This window comes from Falco punctatus (genome assembly GCF_963210335.1).
Source record: "Falco punctatus genome assembly, chromosome: 5".
Classification (NCBI taxonomy): domain Eukaryota; kingdom Metazoa; phylum Chordata; class Aves; order Falconiformes; family Falconidae; genus Falco; species Falco punctatus.
Genome location: NC_137584.1, coordinates 42449702 through 42459991, shown reverse-complemented (window position 1 = coordinate 42459991; position 10290 = coordinate 42449702). Strand labels below are relative to the sequence as shown.

General features: G+C 47.7%; 1 protein-coding gene across 1 annotated transcript in view; it reads left to right on the top strand.

Moving 5' to 3' along the window:
• The first annotated feature begins 67 nt into the window (after positions 1–67).
• SLC22A3 (solute carrier family 22 member 3) overlaps positions 68–10290 on the top strand; it is a 33865-nt gene continuing 23642 nt past the window's right edge. The window contains exon 1 of the mRNA XM_080390555.1: positions 68–2052. Coding sequence (XP_080246681.1) covers positions 1639–2052 — 414 coding nt within the window. The 5' untranslated portion in view covers positions 68–1638. The remainder of the gene's footprint in view (positions 2053–10290) is intronic.

Below are 10290 nucleotides of genomic sequence, written 5' to 3'. Positions count from 1 at the left end.
AGACTGGTCGGGCACAAGGGTCTCTGCTTTCCTGAGGTGCTAAACAGACAGATCAGACACCCGGGGTTGAGGAAATCTTCCCCCCACTTTTCCTGTGACAACATCTCAGCCTGACACCCCGGTTAGCTCTGTTGAGGTAAAAGAGCTTCTCTTGTTTGAAACCAGCCATCAGACAGTGCCCTGTCTCCTCAGGCACAGACCTAAACCCAAAGGTGATGTGTTCATGGCTTCTAAGGTTGATTACTGCAAAACAGCATAACCAGGAGTCAACAAAATTCCCTCAAAAGCATCTTCTGATACAAGTAGAGCAGTGCATCTTTGAATGTGATGAATGAACGAAAGAAACCTGCGTCTTTGCCTAGCTCACACCACAGCATCAATTCTCATCTCTGTTACAAAATCCATTTCAGATAGTCTCTGTAGTAATCAAAGCCTTACTTGGTCTGGATCTAACTGTTCTAGAAACTGTATGTCACTTCAAAACTTGTAGAAACCCATAGGCAAAGCTGCAGGTAACCAAAGACAAGGGATTATAGAAGACATTTTTGATATGTGCTGTCCCCAGGCTCACAATGGAAAAAAGTGGCCATGGACCTCATGATCCTGACCAAAGTGCAAAACACCTGCTGATACATGTCTGATTTGACTCAGAGTTCTGCACGAGATATGCCCATGTGCACACAAAATGTGCCCCAGTCTTGGCTCCCTCTTCCCTTCTCTCCCCACTCAAACAGCTGAACAGAAAAGTGTAATAACTTGTTTTCTATTCATTTTTGAGGATGAAAACCTTTTTTTTTATCCTTTCAATATGTGGAAGATTTTGTGAAATTAAGATCAACAGGGTCGCATAAAAGCCTTCTTGAACAGGTGGATCCAACTTAAAAAAAAATAAAACCCCTGGATTTTGGACTGGTGCATTTTGTGAGCCTCACTTTACACTACAGAAAGGAAAGCCTCTTGCAAAGTAAATCTGTACAGATGGTGAAGCAGCACTTTGGAGAAGTAATTAAACATTGCCACAGTATTCTTTTCTATTTGCTGATAGAAAGACTTTATAGCTCTCTCTGAAGCAACTTTCTTCCTGCCCCTGCCATCCTGCAGAGAGGCTGAATCACTCACTGCTGCTTTTTGCAACAGCTTCTGTGTCTTTCCCATTTAACTCTGCTTTATCCTTGCACCTATTAATTTATTGTAGCTGCGGTGGGAGCTGGCATTTGTGGCTTGCCTGCCCTGAAGGAGTTAATTGGTTTTATTACATAATCTGGCTAACATTCATGATGAATAGGAAATGCACGCCCCTCCTCTCCTACAATATGTTTGTGCACTTTAAATTGCACTCCTCCCCGGCTGTGTGTAAGCCCCGCGCCACTTGACATGCCCTGAGTCTCCGCATGTGTGCTTGGGTGCGCGCTCGCATGCCTGCCTGCAGCTTTGCCCCGTTCTGGCTCTGCTCATGCTACCGGTGGCATTGCACACCCGCGTGTCCCTGTGCGTGTGTGTGTGCGTGCACACGAGAAGAGAGGAGCGAGCAGAGGCAAGGCAGTCACATTTCTAGGAAGTGCTGGCATTCGATGTGAAGTGTGAAAGCAAACTCTGCCATCTCTTGGACTGCTGCAAGTGGACAGACCGCCTCACATAATGCCATCTTTTGATGAGGTTTTGAAAGAAGCTGGAGAATTTGGAAGATTTCAAAAGAGGGTCTTTTTCCTCCTTTGCCAGACAGGCATAACTTTTTCTTTCCTGTTCGCCAGCGTGGTTTTCCTTGGGCAGGCACCAGATGACTACTGGTGCAGGATCCCTGGGGCAGCTGAATTAAGTGAACGGTGTGGCTGGACACTGGAAGAGGAACAAAACTTCACGGTACTTCCCCTGCGCCTGGGGAACAGGTCCTCCAGCGGGGAGTGCGAGAGGCTGGATGTTGTGTGGGATGCCTCCATCAGCTGTGCCAGCCCGCTCGCCGGCTATGGCAATCACAGCACAGGCAACCTGCCGCTTACCTTGTGCCATGAAAACTGGATGTATAAACAGCCCCACTCATCGATTGTCAGCGAGGTAAGGAAAATCCCCATCCTTTAATCAGTGGTTTCTGTCCTGGTGTGGGATTGCAGCAGTAAAATGGGATTGCTGCTGCAAGGGTTGTTGTTTTGGTGGCTGGTTTTCCTCTCCAGATTTGCTTTGTTCCAAGTCACAAGCAAATTGAGACAATGAGTGTGATCAAGTGTCAGTGTCAAGCTTTTAGGGAAAGGTGAGCTGATCTGAAGGGTGGCTTTCCAAAGCTAAACACTCCACACAGAGGTTGCTCTGTCACTAGAGGAATGTTGGATTAAAATAAAGAGATAGGTGGTTGCGGCTGAGGCTTCTGGTGCTCAGTTTTGGGCCAGCAACTTTGGTGGTGTAAACTCCAAGTGTACCTGACCGATACCACTTGATGATCTGGATCACTGTGCGTTATCTGTTCTCTGTATTTCCAGTACTGAACATTTCAGTCTTCAAGTACTAAAAAACAACTGGTAGCAGACTGCCCTTCTGAGATCTGGCAGGAGTCAGAAGAAATGATTGTGCTTACTAAAGAAAAAAAAAGACCAAAAGACACATTTTTGCCCAAAGCTATCATTCAACTTTTCCTGAAATGTCAGTGTCAGAGAACCACAGACTATTGTAAGTGCTGGCAAGTGTAGGGGCTTTCTAACGACACTGTGAAAGGCCATTTAAGATGCTTTCCTAGGAGATCCTCTGTGTAATTTTTAATCATCCCATGGATGTGTTGTGGTCTGGCTCCAGCATACAGTCTGCACACTAGGGGTGTGTATTTTAAGGTCATCCTGATGGTAACTGTCACTGACACAGCGATGACAAACATAAAGTGTTCTTAGAGGGGCTGGCTAGGAAAATGTCAAGGTGCAGCGCAAAATGTGTCAGCACAGCCACGGGCTCTGTCTCCTGCCTGTCTCCTGAGCCTCCTGCTGTGGTTTTTAACTGGGTGCTTGCAGTGGAGCTGTGCCCTCCAAAACATGGAGCAGGCAAAGCCCTGAGCAAACACTGTACTGAAAAGCAGTGCCTATCCCAACCGTTCAATTCATCATCCTTCCCCCATCCAGCTGGGACCCCTGGATCTGCTTGCAGGCTTCAGGCTCTTCTGAGCAGCAGCTTTGTGCCCTGAGTTCCACATCTGACCTGAGCAACTTTAGCCAGGATCTGTGCTCAGGCCAGCGCCTGGCTGGCCCTAGAGGAGAAGTTCAGAACGGGCTTTTGTGTGCGACTCCCGAAGCCAAGGCTGCTTGGAGGGCCGCAGGTGGCATGCAGGGAGCTGGCGCCAAACCTTGGCATGACGTATCTCTGCTCATGCTGGCAGTGGCAGCCCGGGCGGTGGGGGCAGGAGGATGAATGCTGCCCCGGAGCCACAGCTGGCTCTGCCATGGTGGGAAGTTCATGCTACTGCCTCTGAGGGTCCTCTGCTGGGGGACTGTGAGGGTTTAGGTCATGGTGTACTTTACCAGGGCAGTCTGTGCTAGCTGTTCCCCTCAGAGCCTAAAAATAAAAATATAGAGATTCCTTTTCTTTTGTTGTTCCCTTTTTTCCCCTTCAGCCTGGCTGTAGGTGAAAGCATGTACGTTGTGCTCATAAGTTTGTGCTCAGAGTCCGTTTATGGCAGCAGGTTGTGTATCTGGCAAAGGCACTGTGACTTTTCAGCAGCGCTGAGCCACTGGGTACAGCTAAGAGAGAATGAAAACAGTGTTTGTTTTGCAGCAATAAATGGGAGTAAAAGGTTCAATGTTCTCCATCAAACGCTTTGTCTAACTGCACCTTCTTCCTTTCTTCTCCTGGGGACCCCCTCCAGGGCCAGGGGAGGGAGAAGGGATGAAGGGATGCTTGGGGAAGCTCTCCCCACCTGTGGTCCCAAAGGTGCACATTGGGAAAACCAGGGAGTAACACCCTGCAAGTAGCAACAGGCTGGGACTGTCTGTCCCCTGTGCTCGGGCAGCAAGTCCCATCATCAGTGTCACTGCAGCTCCTAGAGGGACTCTTGCTGGCTGGGTTACCTTGACAGGAGGGTCCCGGGCTGTGACCTATGGCACTTGTGTCCTGTTCCCAGTTTTTCAGTATTTGCCAGATGAAACACATCCTACCAAGCTCGGTTTCTTTATCTAAAAAGGAAGCTTGTGGCCTGCATGTCCTGGCTCAATTGCTTTGGATCAGCTATTAAAAGGAGCTTGATATCTTATTAATACATAATATGTCCAGCAAAGACAACTTAAATCACAGATTTTATTTATTTTCTTTTCATTCCTCTGAGGCTCTAAGAGATCACGGCTCAACTTAAACAAGATTTGTGCTCTGTTTAATCAGCTCACCAAAGACATCTTTTCTCATATGTCTACTTGTAAATGCTTGCTTTTGTCCACATGTTCAGAAATGTATCTGTTTCTTTCAACTGTCTTAAGAATTCTGGCACCTTATATGTGGCTGAATCAATAGTGGAAGTGACCAGGGAGACAAAGTTATAAGGTTGAGTTACATGACAATCTGAAGGACCTGTGTTCAAGCAGAAAGAGAGAGAAGTGGGAAAAAAAAAATCAGGATACTGAAGGAGTTCTTCCAGGCCTACAGCAAGCACAGATCTGGTGTGGATTTGCAGCCTGGCAGGGGAGGCAGAGGGCAAATGCAGGCACGTAAAGCCTTCACTGGGAAAAGATGTCATATCCCAGAGCAGGTCTGGCAGCCAAATCACAGGTTGTTGCAACCAGTTCTGAGCACCCTGAAGAAGCTAAATCATATGTCTGGAAGGGCTGATTTATGAGGCGTTGTGAAATGAATGGTATTGGCGTACCCGACTTCATTGCTCTAATTTGTGCATGGCTGGAGCATGTTGCTCACTGGCCAGTCTCCCATCTTAGATAGCTATCTTCTGCACAGACACTCACAGTAACATCAGCAGAAAGAAGGAGAGGAAAAAGGGGCAATGTGAACTGATGGAAAGCACTCTCTGCTTTGTAAGCAGTACCTGAGATGCCTGCTGCATCATCTGCTGCTGCGGGACTCCTGAGACTCAGTGCTGGGCTACAGTGGGGTGCTGGGACAACATACCAGGGCTTTCATCCTTCAGCATCGAGGAAAAGAGCAAAATCTGTTAAGAAATCATCACAGGAGCAACACACAGCAAAGCCAGTTAGCTTGGTCTAGTGACAGGCAAAAGAGCACTGCTAAAGACTCCCTTTTAAAATCTTTTGGTGTCTAACAGGTTCTGAGAGGAGGTCCCTACTTCTGCAGTGACATGCCTAAGGATCTCTGTGATCCATTGATTTAGGTCAGGCTTTTCCATGAAGGCAACCCAGATCAGAGTTGTCCACTGGTGCTGCACACATTGCCCAGCACTGCAGTGCTTGAATTAGAGTCAGCAAACCAGAGCTGGGATGATGTAAAGGTTTGGAGGCATCAGCAAAATCCTCGGCTATGTGTAAAACTTGGCAGCCACCCCTCCGACGCAATGGTGTCGCAGGTGGTGGCTCTGCGCAGGGGACCTTGACCCAGAGCAATCCCCTCTCGTTCAGTTTTGCGCAGCGCTCGGTGAAACTGGAAGACACGGCTGTGTGCGTCAGTGGTGGGATGGGAATGCAGTTGCTACTCAGATTTTCCTTGGGGAGGGAGGCTGGTGGGGGCAATTATTGTGCTAAATCCATTCCTGGCTTGTGCCAGCTGATGCTGTCTGAAATGATGCTGGTCGTAGCAGGTGGCTGGCACTGCTCGGAAGGGAAGGCTGGCGACAGCAGCACCTTTGACAGGGGGAGGAGGGCAGGAAAGGATGGGGTTTCTGTGCAGCGGATGGAGAAGGAGGAAGAGCAGGGGTGCTGGGGGGCTGCAGTGGACCAGGGGTGCCACAGCCTCACGCTCTGGCCCAAGCGTTTGGAAGGGAGCCCAGGTCACCCCCTGCCCTCTGTAACACTTGAAGTGGGAAGCATGTTGCCTTCCATGTCCTTCCAGCTGAGCCTTGTGAGGGACACAGGTACCCAGGATATACGGAAGTCAGTAAATCTTATTGCCCCAGGAAACTGCTGAAGAGTGAGTCACTGACCTTTAATACTGCTGGGCTTTGGCACTGTGTACTTTCGTCCCAGTGGAGAAAGTCTAGCACACTGCGAAAGGGCGGCTGGTGGCAGTTTGCACAGCGATAGCCATTTTATCCAGACATTTTTGGCGGTCGTGACTCCTAGAGGCATGTGCATGATTTACAACCGTGTCTGCAGGTTGAATGGCCTTCGGTGGTGGTGGATGAAAGGAAAAGTGAAGTCTCATGGTCATCAGCAGCTGCAGCTACAGCACAGCTGGCATACTTTAGGCTTATTAGCAGCCTTTGTTGGCAGGACTTCAGCAGAAGGGACCCATTCCAATACACCCTGTCTGCAGCAAGTCTTCACGCTGTAGATGATGTCATTTCAAGACCTGGCAACAATTTATTGCTGAAGTGTGAGGTCTGAGATGGACGTACGATCATCTGGACAGATCCTATTGCACCTGCTGGGAATAAATCTTACTTCTCTGCTTGCCAGCTCTCTCTAGAAAATAAGTCAGCCAGCACTTGCAGAGAAACCGTAAGCAGAGCAATAATGTTTGTCTCATAGTTTTTACAGTCCTTCAGAGCAGGAGATAACATGGCAGTCAAGCTCAGGGTGGAAAAAGCACGGCTGGTCCTTTCACTGTCCTCCTCCAAGGCAATAAAGAACACAATTCACACTCAAAGTGTTGATCTAGTGTGATTACTGTCATTGACCTGGCAGTACCCTCTCTTATTTCCACCGTCATGGTGGGATTAATATGAAGTAGTGGAGGGAAAGGGAAAAAGGGCAGATGGGGAGCAGAGGGAGCAGCAATTGCTGAATTTCTTATGCAGCTCTAATACAATTCCCCCATACAAGAGGGGCTGGAGCAGTTCCTCGCATGGGTTACACCAGTTCGGATACGTTTCTGTCACTGCCATCAAGCCAGCTGCTGATACTGGCTGAGGGCTTTGGTTCTTCTTGGTGTTTTTAGGACAACTGCTGTTTTCCCCCCATTAGAAGATGGTAAGTTTCTCTGCCTCCCTCTTGCTTGGGACATGGATAGACAGATGAAAGAAGGACAGAACAGGTTTTCTGTCCTAGGAGTCCGGGTGATCTGAGTGGCAGGGATGCGAAGGTACCAGCTGAGCCTGGGACCATACACAGGAGACAAACCTCCAAAGCTTTCAAAGATGTTCCTCAGGCCTTGAGCCACAGTGCCCTAGGAGCAGGATGAGGGCTGGTTCCAGCTGACCTGTGAAGTGCTTAGCTTGAAACAAGACATGGAGAAGGACAGTCTCCTTGGTTAGTCCCTTAGCACTGACAGAAGCTCTGAAAGAAAGAAAAATAAAAGGTAATTTCTCTCTTTCCACTGCATGTGCTTTCAGGGAGCTTCGCTGCAGTAAGGGTGTGTGAAAGAGAGTAGTTTGACAGCCCAGATGGCAAGAGAGATGGAGAAAAGCTGTCCAGTAACAGACAAGGAATGTGTAGCAATAATCTGCATCTTCCCAGGTTTCCTTAAACCATGACTTTTGCCCTAAGCCGTTTGTCACTGGGAGAGAAAGGGTAAAGCAGGCTTTGTTTGGCCACTGGTGGGAATGCCACTTAAACCATGTGTGTGGGCTCTCACTACGCTGCTGTAAATGGGCTGAGGAATCACTGTAGATCTCTATCGACCAAGGAGTTTCATCCATCATTTTGAAATTTAATCGTAGCAGGCGGTAAAGTGCTTCCAAACTCCTACTCAAAGTTGCTACATTTTGAGGAGCTTTTAATGGCATGTTGTTATTTGAAGCAATGTATTTCTACAGGGATAGGTGTGCAGAAGTGTTTTGGGACTGGCTCAGTGCATAAAGGCCTCTCAAGTACCAGGAATTACAAGTTTGCAGTTAGTCTGCATGTCAAAATAAAATGGAAATTGTTTGCCTTCTGCCAAAGCTATGAAGAAATGAGAGGCTGCCACAGCCCCCGTGCTTCCCAGTCATTAGTCACGTATGAGCATTTCTTCTGGTCCTATATCCGCCAGTTCCCACTCCGTTCTATAGCGATTACTCCACTAATGAACTACAGGGAACCAGTGCAAAACCTTTTCCTTCTCCCAGAGATATTTCACTCAGGCGGTTTGCTGCTGATTTAGAGGTGGGCAAAATGCACCAGCGCAGTTCCCTTCAGCCACATCACTGCTACTGTAAATCTGCATTGGGATTTCACATCGGTGCTCAAGCCTCCAGTGGGTAGGAAAACATTTATCACAGGGATTTATTTCCAAGCAGGAGGGTACAGCTGCCTGTACTGCAAAGCTGTCAGGGTGAAAGGGACTGATATTTTCCTGTTAAGGACACTACAGAGGGGGATATCCTGAAGGAGCTAGTTCCTGCTGTCGGTCTCTGTTGGCAGCACCTCACTTCTGCTCAGTATGGCAGCTCATTGCCAAGGCTCGGAGGAAAGGAATGCAAATGTGGATTGTTCACCGATTTGGGCAGCACAACCTTTTTTAGTTAGCTCCCTAAATGGAAGGAGGCTGTATTCAGGCACACAACGCCTTTGTCATACAGTGGATAGCAATCGTGCAGGCGAGTGTGGCACTGAATGCAGAGATGAGTTGCAGGGTTGTGCTGGGTGCAGGCACTCATGCAGTGCGGGGCTTAGCTGGGAGTATGGTGATGCTGAGGAAGAGGATGTGCCCTTAGCTGGAGCTGGCCACTTGATGACTGCAATGAGGAGCTGGCTAGCTAGGTTTTAACAGGGTTTAGGTGTAGCCAGCACTATACAGGTCAACAAATAGGCTTAAGAGCAGGAGCAAAAGACCCTAAGGTTTTCCTTTCCTTTTCCGTATCCTTCCCCCTACACTGCAGTAAATGTTTTAGTAATGAAGTTTCAAGTCTGTGGAGGAAAAAGGACTGAACACAGGACACGGTGACATTCCCTTTCTGCTGTGTTGTCCTGGGTGAGCTTATTCAACTGAAAGCAGAAATGTTTACTTCAAGGCATAGACATGCACTGCAAGGACAGTCTTTGTGGACAGAGACACCTGCAAATGCACAAAGAGGACAGGATGGTAAGCTCTCCTTACTCTAACATCTCCCAAATGTTTCTCCTGAATATGTCCCAAATTTTGCAGCAGCAGAGGCATGCTATTGCAGCTGTAGAGGTGGCACTTCTGAAGGGAAACCTCAGCTAGGTCCCACCTTGCTGAGGGCTGTGTGATGCTCAGCAGTGAGACACTAGTCCCACATCTCCTCTGCAGCTTATTTTCAATTGGTGTGAGTTATAGCTCTTCTTCCCTGGAGGTGCCAAACTGAACTGTTCAGGAAAGAAACAAAGAAAATGAAAGTCAGACAGCTGTGGTCTAGACAGACAGAGAGCCCTAGAGATTTTGATTCTCAGTGTTACCAATTTTGGAAACCAAGTGGGATCAGGGAGGGTAGTCTGTGATATTTAAGGACCATGCTGGGATTTTTTTGGTCTGTTACGATAAGAACTTGTACTTTCAGGGAATGGGTTCTCCTGTTACTCACAACGGGAGATGACTACTGGCAGGGTTAGCTCTTCTGCTCCTTGACGCCACTGGATATTGTATGGAAGTGCTCCTGGCTAATGAGCTCCTCACAACATGGACCACATCTTCTGGGCATAGGAGTAGCCTGTGTGGTAGGAGTGTAAATAGCCCATGCATGGATGGGCATATGACTGTTCAGAAACAGAGAGAAGGTACCACTCCTCTCCCGTTTGTGGAGGCTGCTAGCAAGGGACATGGGAGATGTTTTGGGCAAGTGTCATATAGAAGGACTACTGACTAACTGGAGACAGGCTAAAATACTGGGTGAACGCATATGCTTTTCCTCCAAGTGATGCAGATGGGGATAACTATCAGGCACAACCAACCCGTGTCACAGCTGAAGTGGTGATGTGAGCCTGACAGGCAATTTGGATCAAAAAGAGATCTCTACAGGGTGTGCAATTCTCTTTTAAAGGCTACATTCCCCTCTAAAGGTTATGTTTGTAAACGAAAAGTGAGACATTAGTGAAGTGATGAGTTAAAAGCTACATGCTATGTCTAGCAAACAGAAAAGGTCTGAGAATGCTTATTTGTACCAAAGGTCATTTAAATACTTAGAAAATAATAAAGCACTGGATTAATTTAGGAGAGTACAGTTAGTGTATTGTCACTGATCTCTTCAGAAAGAGCTCATCGTTTCTTAGAAGTTTTCTGTATTTTATTTCCCAGAATATTTTAAATAGTTGACACTATTGTTAG